The 18,240-nt window shown below is 39.8% G+C and overlaps 1 protein-coding gene across 2 annotated transcripts; it reads right to left on the bottom strand.

Annotated features, from left to right (window-relative positions):
* Window positions 1-31: 31 nt before the first annotated feature.
* Window positions 32-17,739, bottom strand: LOC126379529 (proteoglycan 4). Of its 2 annotated transcripts, none has more exons than XM_050028319.1 (11): window positions 17,570-17,739; window positions 15,071-15,404; window positions 14,540-14,663; window positions 13,298-13,407; window positions 12,446-12,597; window positions 11,899-12,008; window positions 11,424-11,513; window positions 10,679-10,839; window positions 9,762-9,878; window positions 8,688-8,878; window positions 32-5,630 (listed from the first exon to the last, which is right to left on the bottom strand). In XM_050028319.1, the coding sequence occupies exons 2-11, from the start codon at window positions 15,137-15,139 to the stop codon at window positions 5,594-5,596; spliced, it is 1,161 nt and encodes a 386-aa protein (XP_049884276.1). In that variant the 5' UTR covers window positions 15,140-15,404; window positions 17,570-17,739; the 3' UTR covers window positions 32-5,593. The 2 variants fall into 2 exon arrangements, with proteins under 2 accessions (XP_049884276.1, XP_049884277.1); XM_050028320.1 differs by having other exon boundaries at window positions 14,549-14,663.
* Window positions 17,740-18,240: the final 501 nt, after the last annotated feature.

The following is an 18,240-nucleotide window of genomic DNA, read 5'->3' as shown; positions in this document are numbered from 1 at the left end:
ATTTAATTTCAAACTATTTTTTTTATCTATGTTTATATATATACCGTAAAATTACTATGCTATATAGTTAAGAATTTTAGGGAAATAAAGATGGCGGGACAACTTGACGGCGATAAATGTATCTTAACCCTTTCACGGACAGAGATGATGGTCATTGATGGTTCATAATAGGTAGTATGACCCCTCCGGACTCGTGGTCACACCAGGTTGTCACACCAGTATGACAAACAGGATGTTTTTTCTTGTTTATCACACCGCTAACAATACAACACCTTTTATCTTGACTTGTCATTATAAGTAGTGCTGTGTTTATCGGCGTATAAATTAAAATTGATTCTATTTTACGTTAAGCCGTTGGTCCCGGCTGTTAGCCGTAAAAAAAAACACCACCAACCCGCAGTGGAGCAGCGTGGTGGAGTATGCTCCATACCCTCTCCGGTTGATTGAGGGGAGGCCTGTGCCCAGCAGTGGGACGTATATAGGCTATTTATGTTATGTTATGTCTATTTGGAACCTTGGTACGTCCGTAGACGTTCTGTCCTTGAAAGTGTTAAAGGTGTGTGCAACTGGAATTTAGGTTATACATAACATAAGCTCACGACTCTATCCCAATTGGGGTAGGCAGAGGTACATCCATCGCAAGATGAACTATGTACCCACTTACCGAGCTTTCTGTTAGACCGACGTGATAGGTGAGCCGTATCGCCGTCTATAATGGTCGAGACAACTGTGTTAGTGAACTGTGCACTGAGATAAATTAACTTATTAGTGCAAGTCCGGGGGCTACGAACCGGCACTCCCAGTTCGAGAAGCAAGTGACCACAGTGACTATTTATAGGTTTTGGAATAAGGACTTTTAATCCCAGAATTAATTACAGCCTTTTGTGACGATCCGTGCTTCAGAAGACACGTTACGCCCGCCATTGGTCCCGGTAACTATTTACTGATGTAAGTTAGTAGTCGTTAGTCATGTCAGGGGTCTTTGGCGGCTCAATAGTAACCCTGACACCAGGGTTGATGGGGTTGGTAATCCACCTCACAACCCACACGACTCTACAATAAGTCACGTCAAAAAAAAAAAAAAAAGAAATGTGTGAAATAAATCTAAAGTGACGAGAAACGCGTACTGTATTCTATGTTTACGTAATTTTCTATATACATGCTCGAGGTTCAACTATTGAGGATTTATCGTCGTCAAGCTATATTTTTCTATACAAACTGCTATTAGTGGCCGATGTCTGCAGGCATAATTTTATAAGTTCATTTTATAACTTATAAAATTACCTGACCTACCTGTCATTTTCTTATCCACCGAAAAGGAAAGGGACGGATGATTGACTACTAGGGGGTTTAATTCTTATTCACTTAATTCTGTCGGGTTATTGGCCAATATAAAATTTTGGAAGGGCTTCTTAAATTTGCGCATAAAACTGACGTGTCTTCTATAAATTTTATGCCTGTCGATTATCCCTTTCCTTTTCAACGGATAAGAAAATGACTGGTATAACTTAAAATAAAATTAGGCGGTGTCTGCAGGAATCGGGGCCGACGTCTGATTTAAAACACGGCAAAGTTGCAGACGAAATTAACAGTGATGCAATACAAACAATTTAAATATAAGTAGGGCCAACATTTGTCAGCACCAAATAGCACTTTTGTATGCTTCATCCTTTTCTGTTAGTCAGAAACGTCATTGGCTAGAGAGAGATAGTGACCGCACGCGGCAGAGTCGATAGCGTAAGCATGCGAGCGTTCTTTCTCGCTCTAACGATCGCAAATAACGATTCTGAGTAACAGAAAAGGATCTTCTATCGTGTGGGTTGTGAGGTGGAGTACCAACCCCATCAACCCTGGTGTCAGGGTTACTATTCAGCCGCCAAAGGCCCTTGACATGGTTCATGTAACGACTACATACTTACATCAGTAAGTAGTAACCGGGACCAACGGCTTAACGTGCCTTCCGAAGCGCGGATCATCTTACCATTTTGGACAATCAGCCTGTAATGTCCTAACCAAACTAGGGATCACAAAGTGATTTCTGTGATATGTCCCCCCACAGGGATTCGAACCCGGGACCTCCGGATCGTGAGCCCAACGCTCAACCACTGGACCACGGAGGCTGTTAAAAAAGGAAAGATATGAGATTAGAAAAGAGATAGAAGCGGTATTTCCTATTTCTACCAAAGTATCTAAATAGAATAGAACAGTAGAATGAATGGAAATCTATTTCTCCTGGGAGAAATACTTTGGTAGAAATAGGTATCAGATAGAAGCATACGCGCTGAGGTGCTGAAAAATGTGGTTTAACCCCAATAGGGTTTTGAGATATTTACTTGAATAAATATTTAAACGGGATCAAACAGATAACGCGCGAATTGCTGACAATAGATTTTCTAAATTTATTGTTAATATGTTAAAATAATGTATTAATTAATATAAATAGCGACTGTATTTTATAATTAATATATTCATTCTAAAACTGGTGGTTTTGTGTACGAATTAGGTAATTATTCTTGTAATATTTAAACATATTTCTAATTTACGACTGACTAATATAAAGTTATACCCGTATCTTAAGATGTTAACTCGACTTCCTCCACTAGACTCGGCCTCAGCTGAGCTTTTTTGACATTTACACTGGAGTCGAGCATGTCATACTGCCAACATGATAATACGAAAATTATGACGTCATGCTTCACTGTAGTAAACTCTAGTTAAGGTTGACGCGTCTAAGAATACCGATTCTGAGCTGAGTTCGAAGACCTTGAGGTCGGCTCAACTGTGTACACAGAGTCGAGGAAAATTGGAGTCAGCGTTGCCAAACGTCCCGATTTTTAAACAGAAAGGGACAGGCTCAGTCCCGCTTTTCGGGAATAGCCCGACCGTGCGTGCAACGTACTGAGAAAGCGCGGGCCGATGGCACAGAAAAGTGTGGACTGGCCGCCTGGCCGGCGCATAATGATGATAAGCGCGCGAGAATGTTCCATATTCTAACATCGTGGGTGTTTTTTAAATTTAGACAGCTATGGGCACGTTGCCCATTTGTGGGTATTTTGCCCCATAGGTATTCATATAACTATGAAACATTCTAATCCCATATTCTAACATCGTGGGTTTTTTACCCTATATTTAGACAGCTATGGGCACGTTGCCCATTTGTGGGTATTTTGCCCCATAGGTATTCATATAACTATGAAACATTCTAATCCCATATTCTAACATCGTGGGGTTTTTACCCTATATTTAGACAGCTATGGGCATGTTGCCCATTTGTGGGTATTTTGCCCCACAGGTATTCATATAACTATGACACATTTCAGTTTTGGAATGTGATTCAGAATTCAGATAATTCGTGACCTTACATGATTATGTATGGTTCACGACATGAGAGGTGCGTCACGCAACCGGTGCGTGCGACTGCGACATCTCCTTCTCTCTTTTCTTAGTCCCGCTTTCGACGAAAGAATCCCGCTTTTGTCACTCAAAAAGTTCCAAAATCCCGACTTGGCAAATCTGGCAACGCTGGTTGGAGTTAACATTTACAAATACGGGTGTCATAGACAAAATTATAGTTTTAAACAGTGCTTATATATATGTTTATGAGCTCATAAGAGGTAATTCGCGATAATCTGTAGCACTCAAATTACATCCGAAACATTTAGTAATAAATAAAAAAAAGACGTGCCGTAACGGCATTTCCGAAGAAAAAAAAAAAGAAAAGAAGAAAGCAAAGAAAAGATGGATTTTATCCAAATTTAATACCTAAACATTCGAATACTACAAACTGTCGCGCCTCAAAAATTTAAAACTAAACAAAAATAATCATATATTCCAGTGTCTATCTTAAACTAAAAAAAACGATAACTTTAGAAACAAAACCTAAATTACAGTTCCCTGTCGGTGAGAAAAAAATTCTACCATTCTACCAAATGGTAATTTTGCGGCTGGCAACACCTTCCGCAAAACAGCAACCCACAGGTGAAATACCCATTTAAAAAACCTTACGTGCAATTTTTTTACTATACATTTTTTTTTATTATACCATATACACAACTTTTTTTTTAATTTCAATTATTTTAAGCTACATTAGGATAATTATTGGACAGCCTTACAATTCTAGGCTATTTTTTAAAGCGAAAACTCACTCAATATTCTATACAAAATCATGCCTTTTTTGTTTTGGTTTCCCGGGCAAGGCAAAGGGAACTACGTCGATACAGCCAAGTCATTTTTTCTATGTGTTTCAGTCATTCTAGGGACAAGAACGTGCCAAAACATGCCACAAACTTACGGACGTGACAATCAAACACGTGCAAAAGCTTTCTTTGCCGCAGTATAAAATCTATATTATCATAGACTACGCCATATTTTCTATCTCTCTCGCACTCATATACCTATTGTACGGTGCTTTCACTCTAACAACACGAGCAAACAATAATTATCTGTACTTTATCGTACAGTAGCTTTTAATACATTAAAAGAAATAGTCACTAACAGTGAAGCTATAAGATTAATTTTTCATCGAAACCAAATACATTTCAATACATTAATTTTCTTTCCATACAGTTATTATTCCATACATAATTTTGAGTGAATTTTCGCTTCGTTCCCTTCGGTTAGGATTAGAAATTTAAATTTACCTTTTTTTTAATAAAATAATAATGCCACAATTTGTCCGGACAAATTGTAAAGGTCATCTGAGATAATAGAACGAAGTATAATAATCCTGTAAGATAAAAAGAAAAGATAAAGATTTTATTGTGTATAAATTTAGGTTTAGGTCCAAAGAATACACTTAATTTCTAATCCTACCCCAAGCCATTTTACATGTAAACTAACATAATTTTATTTTTTAATTTCCCTTATATATTCACATAACATTACCATCTATACACTATTTTTTTATTTTTTTTTCTCATTTCAGTTTACAAAAGAAAATGCAACTTTATATGGAAATATCACATACTATTTTTTATTTTATTTTTTTATTTATAATAATAATTATTGCCTCTTTAAAATAAAACGGAGGGTGGAAAGCTGACTTCAAAACCTTTATCAATAACTCTGACAATAATTTAGAAAGTTACTTGTAGGCAAATCACTATAGCATTCAAGTTTCATTTTTTTCAAATAAACTAAATACGTCGATATCTATATACTTAATAACAAGTTGAGTATACTACACCACGCAGGGTTGGCTGAAAGAGATCTCTTCTAGAGATAATCCCGTCTTTTTGTTACATCTAGTTTTTTCGTGTCAATGTACACTAATGAATATACACTTTACAAATTCAAGCACAAATTCATTTTTTACTAAAGTAACCTATCGGCCGGTAATTGTTTACAAAAAACTCTCCGAAATAATAAACATAGACACTAAATTTGAGTTCTACAAACGCATGAGTTGAATAAGTGATAGTCATATACAATATAAATATAATGTCAGTATACAAATAGTATACATACATTGACAAATCAAGATTCAAGATTTCACCGCCTCCTTTTGTAACTTTTTAAAAGACCTGGAGTGTAATTCTAATTTTAAATCTTCACCTGATGTTGACTTGTGATGCGAAGGGTGGCAACACTGGGGTCAGTCAGTCGGTCGTAGAGCTGTGTTGCTATCGCCGCTATAGATAATTATAATATATTATTTAAAGAATTTATATTCGAATTCACATCTGGTTCATACGTAATTCAACATCAGCAAAAGGTGAAGGAAAACTACGTAAAGAAACCCATATGCCTGAGAAATGTGTTTCGGAGGTATGTGACCTAACCTGATAAGCAAGTTCTCTCCTAACTGGGTAGTTTCCTAGGTAAAATTATGAAATTCTGTTTTGTATAGAGACAGATCTGTAGTTGACAAAAAACGTTTTCTTTTTTTCTATTTATCTTACTTACGAATTTTAATAAAAAAAAAAAACGTAATAATAAGCCCGACATTTTATCACGATTTTCTATGACGTCACACAAATTCCGTAGAAATTTCGTGTTTTGACGTTTAGTAAAAAGTAACTGGTTTGATTAGTTGAAAACTAGCTTATTATTTATGGCTCTGCGAACCCCGTTAGGGATTGTGGGTATTATATTTATGAATGACTATTAATGATATAAAGTAAGCGTTCGAAGTCAGCTTTCTCACCTTTTACCACTTAATAACGAAACTGCTTTAAAAGTTAACCGATATTAGACAGACGAAAATTAAAAACAAAAATCTTAAATTTTTGTATGGTGCTTATACACAATTTGGAACCATGTCGCATTAGCTTGTTTGACAAATTGAAACACAGTATATTGTTTTTAATAACTTTGAGAAACAGTTTTTTTATTAAGTTGTATTGAGTGGTTATTCCATACAAATTTATACCATACAAATATTTTATAACATATTTTAAAAACATAAACCGTTTTGCTGTTTATGACTCGAATATATCTATTATTGAGTCCCACTGTCCACCCCATTATAAAAATATCTCTTAAAAGTCGAACTAATAAAACACGTGTTTCGTAAAGCACGAAAAACTACGCCACAACAATTATTTTGTTGAAGTAGTTATAGTAAAGGGATTTTAACATATAAACATTGTACTATATATTACTTTGTAGGGTAGACAGGAAAGTCAAATCAAAATCATTGAACATAACTCGTCGCAAATCAGCTGCAAATGTAATTAATCATACAAAAAAATGAAACCTTTTTTTTTCAAAATAAAAAAAAATCATTGATTTTGATTTTACTTTTAACTTCAGTGGAGCAGCGTGGTGGAGTATGCTCTTTACCCGCTACAAGGTAAGACCAGATATGTGATTCTCTAAACGCAACTTTTGACTTATTGTAGATTAGCCGCAGATGGCATTAACTACTTGGCCGGACACATGGGAAGCGTATTATAGTACCGTACGGTAATTAACACTTTGTAAAACGGAGGGTACCTTAGCCATACTAGACAAGTTGCCGCTAAAGCGCGTGCAAATGCAGCGCCGGTGGTGAACATTTGTACTGTCTCAAAGTTGCAACTTGGCTAAAACCCCTCCACCCATGTATGTAAGCGCCAACCGCAACGCAGTTATTTGTCAAAGAGTCACACACCTGAGCTCAACCGTCGGACGTAAAATTTTTTTTAATGAATAAATGTATGGAATATTTTTTGTATGGAACATCCACAAGTTAAAGAGGGTCACACTATTTAACCACAATATTTAAAAGACTGTACAATTTTCGTTTTTTTTTCGTGCTATTGCGGTGTATACAGGGTGCTTCTTAAACAAAAATAAACGACGCTAGTCCTTTAAAACAATTACATCGCGTCTCTGCTGGGTCGTCGAAATAAATTATTGGTCGTCCTTTCAGTAAGAACTTCGTTAATATTTTTTTTACGTTATTTGCGACATACAAGAACCAAGTCGACTTGGTTGTACTACGGAACTATGCGGCCTACCCTTAACAGTTTTACATGTAATCGCTGCTTTGTGGCCTGTAGGGCCGGGATTCCACTGACGTAGAGATGGGCGGAGAAGAGCGGAGATGTGAATTTGACCAATCACAGCGTTCGAGAGAGCGAAAAACGAAGACGCTCTGTCACTCTCTCCCTCACGGTGATTGGTCGTTTCCTGCACATCTCCGTATCAATGGAAACGCAGCCTAAATCGAGTTTGAATCGAAATCTTGGCTCACGGGTGCCCACGTAATTCCGTGCGGGCGACTCCCGTGGCCTGAATGGGTCAGTACAGTTTGGCTCACCCGTCTCCCCCAAGTCTTGAATGAAACAACCCACGTGGCGGTGAACGTGCTAAACATAATTGCCCAATTATTTTCGTGTTCCGAATAACCTGCAGACGGGCAAAGTGGTAATTTTCCGACTAACCTTGGCAACACTTAACGATTTATTTTTACTTGTATTTTCGGCGGCGCGCGATATGACCTAACTTGTATTGAGCTGGTGACCCTTCTGGTTGGAAGGTCAGACAGGCAGCTTCTGTTAAAAACCGGACCTGTCAAATCTGCAGGTTAGGTAAGCGGACCCTGTGAACGCGGGATAACGCTAGGAGGATGATATGATTTTTATAAGGTTATTTTTAGTCCTGTCAAAATATATTCAAGGGGTAAACCTCTCGTCTTTATGGCAAACAATTTTGAACTTACGTAAATGGTATTTAAGGTAAATTTTCGGTGATATAAGACATTTTTCACATAGTCTGTGCTCTCCAAAGGCGATATGACTTGATGGAAATTTTACTGGATTTTTAAAACTAAACATTCTGTTTTATATACATTTCTCGAGGCGACAAATTCGCAATCTAATCATAATATTAATAATTCGTAACCTACATACACAAACTATTAATTTAATTTTAACGCGATCGACATTAAACCAATTCTTCCATACATTTTTTCTACCATACAAATTTACAACGAAAAAAAAAAAAATACAAACAATTTTTTTGTAAACTTAAAAAAAATCAAAACCGAAAACTGGTCACCATAATATTTTCTTTTAAACTTTTCAAAAAAAAAAACGAAAAAACTAAAAAAAAAGGAAGATCACCCTATATACACACACGACATCGTTGTCATAATTATTATATTAAAAATTTTAATAATAATAATTCATAATAATTATTAATATTAATAAAAATATTTTGTACACCAAAGAAAATTTTGTCTCCCAAAATTGTAACCTTACTTCGTTAAGCTTTTGCGTTTTTCCGTTTTAGCTGCCTTCACTGGGGGCTTCTCTGTTTTCTTGTGTTTGTCCAGGGTTGTGGCCGCGTCTGTCGGGGGAGTGGTGGGCTTCTTGGGCTTGTTAGCCTTCGCGGCGGCCGCATAGTTGATTGGCTTCGGCCCCGTATCCTCTGTCGGCGACGGTAGCGTGGCCTGGAAGGAAGACAAAATAATAAGAAAAAAAAAAACATAACTTCGAATTATCGTTATGGGTTATGAGGTGGATTACCAACCTCAAAAAATTCAAAAATATTTATTTTTCAAAATTGGCTTACAAAGTTAGCGCTCTTTGAACGTCAAACATAATTAAATTACATATTATGTAACTAGCTGTAAAACTACTACCACATCGGAATCTGTAACGCTGAGGGAAAGACGTGGCCAGAAAACCTCCCAGCACAGGGCCCTAGTCCTACTGTTTCATGTTTTCCTTTCTTTTCTTTTAATCCAGTTTGTATTACATAATTTATAGACTTAAATACCCTCATCGACCCTTGTGTCAGGGTTACTATTGAGCCGCCAAAGGCCCCTGACATGGCTCATAATAACGACTACATACATACATCATTTGAGTGAATGTGTTAAAGTATTTGAACCTTTGATGCTTGTTAGTACTATCCAATGATATATATATATAATTATATAATAATATAAATATTAATGTGTAGTAGTTTTAAGTTCTTGTGATATGAATATTGTTTGTAACGCAATGGATATATATTTGTAATGTTGCAAATGTATTTGATTTAGATTTTTGTGATATGTCCCCACCGGGGATTCGAACCCTGGGTCTCCGGATCGTGAGACTAACGCTCAACCACTAGACCACAGAGGCCATTCACACAATATTGCATCACGCCTGCTCTCCAAAGGGGTCAGAAGTCTCTCCAACTTAATGGTAACATAGTGATAACACTTACGTCATCAAAGGGCTAGCAATGGCGGCTTGTCATAGGATTGAGCATACCTGGTTATTTTTTACCATGGTATTCATCTAGAATTTATGATTTAATTTTTCTCTTTGGTCGATATTCACCTTGCTAGGTTCCGTAGCGACGGGCGCTGGCGGGGGCTCCACAGGCGCGGGCGCGGGGGCGGGCGTGTCCGCCACCTTCACCTCGCTCTTCACTGTCTTCACTTCCTTCTTTTTAGGCTGAAAATTAAGCAATAAACAGGGTGTTAATACAGGGTGTAAGTATATTTGATTTGATTTGGTGTTAATGACAGTGTACGCTTCGCTTGAGGGGGTGTACTGTAGCGGCGCGCTCCGCGCACGACCCCGCGCCTTCGCGGTCTTCGACGCCGCGACGAGCAAAACCGAGACGCGGTCAGGCCGGTCGTATTTATAGCTCGCGCAAAGTTTCCGGGGTGGAAAGCGACGCGCGGGCGCAGAGGAACGATTGCGCCGCGCATGCGCGTACTGCATATTTTACTTTAAATTATCCTTTTTTAATTGATAGATAATAAGTTTATAATGTGCAAACCTACCACTAGTTGCGTAGACATTTTGTACACATAATTAGATATCCCGAAAATAAAAAGAACAATTCATTTCACTACGCGAATGGAGTCTTTTATTTGCTAGGTGTAAGACCCCATTACACCTACAACAGTACCGAATACTGCGGGGGATGATTCAGAGTTGATACATACATACATAAACTCACGCCTATTTCGGCGTGTCTCGAAGCTGAGATTTGTTTATTAATCATCATCACCAGCCCATTAACGTCCCCACTGCTGGGGCACGGGCCGTCCCTATGGATGGATAGGGAGATCGGGCCTTAAACCATCACGCGGGCCCAGTGCGGATTGATGGTTATCAACGACTGCTAATGCAGCCGGGACCAACGGCTTAACGTGCCTTCCGAAGCACGGAGGAGCTCGAGATGAAAACTTTTTTTTTTTGGTCAACTAGTAGGGATGTGTTACACGTTCTTTTTAAATCCTCACCTGGACTTTAGTATCCGACTTGGTGACTTGCGGTTTGGTCTTCTTCACGTCCTGCTTTACCGGTTTCTTGGCGTCCGGTTTCTTGTCTTTCGTCCGGGCCGGGGTCTTGTCCGCCACGTCCGCGGCGCTCACCTCCGGTGGCTCCGGGGTTGCTTGTGACTCTGCGATAGGGTAGGGTACTATTATTATAATTAATTCAGATAATTTTATCGATGAACATGAATTTATGGATAAACCGTTATCATACCGGAATAAAACCGGTTTTAATTTTACCGGAATAAAACCGGTATTTTAATTTTAGTGGAATTAAACCGGTACCGTATTTTACCGGTATACAATCAGTACCGTATTTTTACCGGTTTAAAATCGGTACCGTATTTTACCGGTATACAATCGGTACCGTATTTTACCGGTATACAATCGGTACCGTATTTTACCGGTTGGCACCAGAAACACCCTGGTGTAATAGTTACCTTTTTTATTTCACACCACAAATACAGGCGTTAAAAGCGAAAATAAGACCTTGAAGAACTTGAAGTGTCAAAATTTTCAAGTTAGTTTATGTAGGCTCAATTACTGTCATCCGTAAAAACACCTCCATCAACCCGCAGTGGAGCAGCGTGGTGGAGTATGCTCCATACCTCTCCGGTTGATTGAGGGGAGGCCTGTGCCCAGCAGTAGGACGTATATAGGCTGTTTATGTTATGTAAACACAAGTTAGAATGTCGAAATTAAAAAAAATTACCGTCTTTGTGGGTGTCTTCAGCGGGCGCGGGCTCGGCCTCCGCGGCGGGCGCGGGGGGCTCCGCCTCGCCCGGGGCTTCCGACTTGTCTTCTGAAGATGATGAAGCCAAAATGACCAATATTTAAGAATTTTAAGTTACCGTAGTCATGTGGGAGCGCGTTATTAATGAGTCATTAATATATCTTAAGTGCAGTTTTCACTAACACAGTTGGTGCGACCATTATAGACGGCGATACGGCTCACCTACCACGTTAGTCTAACAGAAAGCTCGGTGAGGTGTGGGTACTTAATTCATCTTGGGATTGATGTACCTCTGACTACTCTAACTAAAATTAAACAATAAATATCCAAAAACTTTTTAGATTTTTTTACTATTATAATCTTACTTTTAGACAATCAGGTGATCAGCCTGTAATGTCTTAACCAAACTAGGGATCACAAAGTCTGCGCTGCTACATAGTTATGTGGTACTAACCTGTGGGGGGCTGGTATCGACTCCTGGTGGGCACGAACTCTGCTGCCAGCGGGTTGAGTGTGGAGCGAGACACCGTTTCTTCTAACGATAGCGACGCTCCGTTGCTTGTCCTGGGAATATTACAACACCATAAGGTCGCTGAGGGGTCTCACTCGGCTGAGGGGTCTCCCTCGGTTGAGGGGTCTCACTCGGCTGATGGGTCTCACTCGGCTGAGGGGTCTCACTCGGCTGAGTGGTCTCACTCGTCTGAGGCATCTCACCCGACTGAGGGTTCTCACTCGTCTGAGGGTTCTCACTCGTCTGAGGGGTCTCATCCGGCTGAGGGGTCTCACTTGGCTGAGGGGTCTCACTCGGCTGAGGGGTCTCACTCGGCTGAGGGGTCTCATCCGGCTGAGGGTTCTCACTCGCCCAACTGGGCACCCTCAGGCCTGTTGTCTTAAACTTTGTACTAGGTGAGAGCCTTCAGCGCTCCCCATTTTTCCGGCCGAGTATTTAATGCCATCTGAGGCAAATCTACAATAAGTCACGTCAAAAAAAAAAAACTCACGTGGGATAGTTGTGGTTGTGTCCGTTGGCGTTGGGCCTCTCCTCCCGCCGCGGCCTCTCCCGCTCCGGCCTCTGTCTCTCCCTCTGCTCGTCCTCTAACATGGCCTCTATACACTGCTCCATTAGGGCTTCTTCTTCTAGTTGTTGCATCACCTGGAATTTATAATAGACAAATTAATTTAAGGCCCCAAAACTGGATAAGGCCCCAAATCTGGACAAGGCCCCAAATCTGGACAAGGCCCCAAAACTGGAAAAGGCCCCAAAACTGAACAAGGCCTCAAAACTGAACAAGGCCCCAAAACTGAACAAAGCCCCAAAACTGGACAAGGCCCCAAAACTGAACAAGGCCCCAAAACTAGACAAGGCCCCAATACTGGACAAGGCCCCAAAACTAGCCAAGGCCCCCGTGCAGAGGTTTTTCTTGCAGCTTCTTTCTCTCGGCTATACAGGCTGTGAAGCTGCAGTATTTTTAGGCGGATGAGACGTTCGTTATGCAAAAATGGCGATTCAGAGTGTAATTGTTACCTACTGAATAAAGATATTACTGAATTTGAATTTTTATGTTGTTTATTGTACCTATTTTTACCCCGATGTCGACTCCGCCAGCGTGGTCGACGAGTTCCCTCAATCAGCGCCTATCGCTATCGACCCACTAGGGTCGATTAATTCTTTCAAATATTTCTCCTCTCAGATGACGCCCTGAGCCGAGGTCGCGCCCAACTGGGCACCCTCAGGCCTGTTGTCTTAAAACGTCGTACCGGGTGCCTTCAGCGCTCCCCATTTGTCCGGCCAAGTAGTTAATGCCACCTGCGGCAAATCTACAATAAGCCACGTCAAAAAATAAAAAATGTACCTGTTTGTCAAATTCTTCCTCATGCTCCATCCACATGTAGTCGGCGAAGTCGTCTTGCGCCGGCGCAGCGGGGTACGCTGCCGGGTAGTACGCGCCCGCCATCACGTAGCCTGCGGGGTGGACGAAATTTTTAAACTTGAAAGTTGATTAACATACATACAATGGTGCAGATTCAACACACCATCTTCAACTTCAACTTTATGGTTGTATGGCAACCGGTCGTCATAGAGTGGAGACAACCATTACTGCCAATGTCAAGTACAGGGATCACATTTGTCCATAGAGATTTTTTTTTTGTTTTGGTTTTCCCCGAAGGGTAAGGCAAAGGGAACTATGCCCATACAGCCATGTCTGACGTATTTTTTTTCTTGATGATTAATGAAATGATGAAAGGTGATGATGATGAAACCTAAGCCCCCACCCTCGGAGTAGACTTCTACTCCGAACCCCAAACGAATTAACTCAAAAGTCCGCATAAACTTTTGAGTTATGAAGCGGCTTCCCGGCACGAAGCGAAAATAGGCAGATACACTTTGTTCATTGAATACTCCAATATAATAACACTCGCGAATGTCTTCCGACTAACTTAATGCGATCATTAACCACAAAACACCACTTCGTATTAATTATTTAGATTACTCAATGAAGAAAGCAACTGTCCCGTTCCCGTTTCCCGCCGAAAAAGCCTTGTCCATAGAGAATGTCCATATAAGTGCACCATCCAATTGTATTTTAAAATACAATCTCTATCCGCCGAAAAGGAAAGGGACAATCGACAGGCATATAATTTATGGAACACACGTCATTTTTAGACAAATCTAAAAATCTGCCAAAATTTTACATTGGCCAATAACCTGACAGAATTAAATCGACAGCACATGTCAAACGGGTTGCATACCAGCGAGATGTCCATTTTATTCGACAGGGTTATTCGTTTATTTTAAAATTCACAGTTACGAAATGGCAACGCAGTGCGGGATGTCGTCGGCTGGGCTAACCTTGAAATGTTAGCTGTCACTTTTGAACATAAGCGCGCGACTTTTTCTCGCCGCGACAGAGATCGTCTGTCTCTTTCTGTGCAGTACTGTGAGAGAGTGACGGGTGACGTATGCCGAGGCGAGAAAGAGTCGCGCGCTTACGGTGCTAAGCACGCAGGTCTTCTTATAGCATGGTTCTACTATTATTATTTTTTTAACTTTTATTTCTACAGACTATAAAACAATAATAAGTGCGTGTCCTCACCGCACTCACCGGGGATGTGATTGCGTGGCACGTGCATGGGGTACACGGGCGCGCGGTGCACGCCCGCGTCGCCGCTGCCGACCACGCCGCCTCCCACGCCGCTGTCCACTATCACGCCGTTAGGCTGGCAACACACAACGTCATCTTTATTTTATTTCAAGGTCAAAATAAATGGTGGACTCTCCAGGCTACTTTTTTTACTATGTGAACCCCGATTTGCGTACTGCCAATGCAAGTTTCAAGTGAGTGTATTTGAGTGGATTAAGAACAGTGACCTCAATAGTGCTGTGCCGCGTTTTTTACATGCTGGGAATATTAAAATATATTTTTAACTGAAATTGATGGGCACAGCTGCCCACATGCAGACAGTCGAAGGATATCATGCCTATGATATCCAAGAGCTTCACTCGCCGACTGCTTCGCTTAAACCGCAATGAACTCAGAGAGTTGCCATTCTATACATAGTATTATTCCTTGTTCTATGATATTGGGATATTGTCAAGCTTATGTTATAAAGTTTTTAATACATACCTGCCACTGTCCGTTTTCCTCATTGCCATAATAAGCTCCAACGTTTGCTGACGTCTCTGGTATTTTCATGCTTGCAACACTACACTAACACGACCCGCCACAATCCATACACTATAACTAACTTAAAAATGTCAACACTTACTTAAATAAAGAAAAAAACTATTTTTAACTTTTTAAATACTGGCTGTTTGAGCTTAGAAAAAGTAAAATTAAAAAAGGTTTAAAGCAAAGAGTTTATATATGAGTAGGTACTGTCGCACTGCACTGTATAACTGATTCCTCTGTTTTTTGTGTGTTGGTTATTGTCTATCTTCATTTCTGGGGTAATTGGCAGCTGAAAAAGAAGATTACTTATTTTAGAATTTTATTAAACAACACGTCTTCTGTATTTCCGAATGCATATAACCCAGGTGCTTTCAAGGCTAGAGTGAACAGGCACCTTCTGGGCGAACTCGTTCCATATCAATGTGGAGGTCGTTTAGATTGCGGGCACACTCCCCAAAGTGCAGTCTGTAGAATACCGACATACTGGTGACTTGACAAATAAATGCTTTGCTTTGCGGTATACAAAAAACGAAGGTTAATGATAGGGCTGGCAGAGGAAGACCTACATACATACATATACAGCCTATATACGTCCCACTGCTGGGCACAGGCCTCCCCTCAATCAACCGGAGGGGGTATGGAGCATACTCCACCACGCTGCTCCACTGCGGGTTGGTGGAGGTGTTTTACGGCTAACAGCCGGGACCAACGGCTTGACGTGCCCTCCGAAACACGGAATCATCTTACTTTTTTTCGGACAATGAGGTGATTCAAGCCTGAAAAGTTCTTACCAAACAAAGGACAGTCTCACAAAGTGATTTCGACAATGTCCCCATCGGGAATCGACCCCGGACCTCCAGATCGTGAGAACCACTCTAACCACTAGACCATGGAGGAAGACCTAGGAGGATGTATATTGACCAAATTGAAAAGGTTCAGTATGATCTACTTTGAACCAAATGGAATTCCATACTCTCTCTGCTTACCCCAGTGGGAAATAGGCTTGAGTTTATGTATGTATGTGTTGCCATAGTGTTGCTATCAAGACAAAATTGTTGCTTTGGTGCCAAAATTGCTGCTGTATTATACAATGAACTGAATGGAAATATTAATAGGCAGCCAAATTACTAAATTGTATATATTTTTTTATGTACATGCTCTGCCATAGGTTGTCTGGAAGATCGTCGCCTTTTTAGAATAAGTTTTTCCTGTTTAAGCAGATTTGTTATGTGCAAAGTTTATTGTGAATAGATACTAACTCCTTGCTCGGTGGCTCACAATAGATGGCTTCCTGTGCCGTATCCAGGGTCACACATTTATGAATGCAACACACATACAAGCCATACATAATCTTGACTGTATTCTCAAGTGATAAAGAAAGGACAGACTTGTCATATATGTATATTTTTTTTAAGTCCGGTTTTTTTATTATATGTAGAAGGGGTGGATCATGAGTAGGTATCTAAAAGGGGTCAAAATTTCTTTATTTTGGCGCTACGACGCACCGTTTTCGAGATATATCAAAATATATGTTTTGTACAGTGCCCCCTTAAGTCCCGACCCCATACTAATTTCATTAGAAAATTCGGCTATGTCCATGGCTCATACAAAATCGATCAAAATTTTGCTAAGTCCCAAAAACTGTGCACCCTAGTAAATTTAAAAAAAAATTACCCTTTCGTAAACTTAATTCACCTGAGCTAATTCTAGGTGCATTAAACAAACTTTTAGTAAACTTTATTCACCCAGTCCCTGCCCCATATTAATTTCACTAGAAAATTCAATTATGTCCATGGCTCATACAATTTTTTTCTAAGTCCCAACTCATACCCCCTTAGGTAGACTACAACTAGTGTGTATTCTAATTGGAATCTGCTCTGATCTTTATGTTTTAAAAAGATTTCTTTTAATTAGTTATTCATACTTTTTCCTCCTTAATGGCCATAAGTCTGGGGGAAAGTAATAAATTATACAGTCCAATGTCCGCGAGATTACTTTCAATGCTAAGTTAACAATATAAATGACGCATACTCTTGATTATGTTATGAAACTGTATGTCAACAAATGAAAGGCGCTCCAATTAATGTAAAATAACAACTTTCTCTAATCACCTATGTACGCGCCAAAAATTTCTAAGCACAACAGACGAGGCAGAATACATTCTAGCCTAGTCCAGAGCTTAAAAACCAAAACGGTATTTTTAAAATTCGAACAAGGAACAATAGTGCTCAAGCCAAGCCTAAAATAGATCACCTAGATTTTAAAATAATAACATATCGAGCGATTTAACGCGTAACGACGCGTGGACATAGATTGACACTGAACAAGGGGCAAAGTCGAAGTTAAATCGCTCCACTGCACCGTGCAAAACCAATTTACAGAAAAATTGAAACATTATTTAGCACGTGTTATGCCTACGTCCTACGTAATGCGGACACGCATCAAAATACTCACTCATTACATGCACTTTCAGTGCTATTTTGACGCCAGACTGTCGGTCAACGTTCCTGGAGCCTTTTTAGCTAATTTACGTGCACAAATAACAAGAAAATTAGCACTATAACCTCCAATTTCACAGTTTTACACACAAGACTATCGGCCAGCGTTCGTGGCGGAAATGGCGACCGCCCCGAAGTTCGTGCAAAAGCGGACGTACTTGAAAAAATAAACTTACTTCGTGGCAATCAAAAAGCCGGCTTTTCGCAGAGAAACGTGTTTTTAGTTGGAAATAAAGGGAAATAAATGGAAAATTTACCTTTCTACGAGACAATCATACTCTTGTAAATTTAGCTGAGCCAAAATAGATGTGAAACGTCAAAATTATTCTTTATTCAAAACAAAATAAATGGCATTTGAATCAATGTCAACTTCATATAAGTGGACAGATATAATGGGAGAAAGTTAAGAAATGTTATTATTTTTTTCGATTATAATGAATTTAATTTAGTAACTAAGCGCTGAATTTAATTTTCTTGCGAATAACTAATTTTGGAACGAACCCTATTATTGTAACACCTCGTTTCACGCAAAAAAAGTCGTAGGCGAAATGGAACGTAGCAACAACTGTCACTTGCGCTTATTTAACACATTTTATATGTTATTCAAATCATGTAACAGAGAGCTTT

This window comes from Pectinophora gossypiella, chromosome 29 (assembly GCF_024362695.1).
Source record: "Pectinophora gossypiella chromosome 29, ilPecGoss1.1, whole genome shotgun sequence".
In the NCBI taxonomy this organism is placed as follows: domain Eukaryota; kingdom Metazoa; phylum Arthropoda; class Insecta; order Lepidoptera; family Gelechiidae; genus Pectinophora; species Pectinophora gossypiella.
The sequence above is the reverse complement of the archived record's forward strand: the minus strand, read 5'-3'. Positions and strand labels throughout refer to the sequence as shown.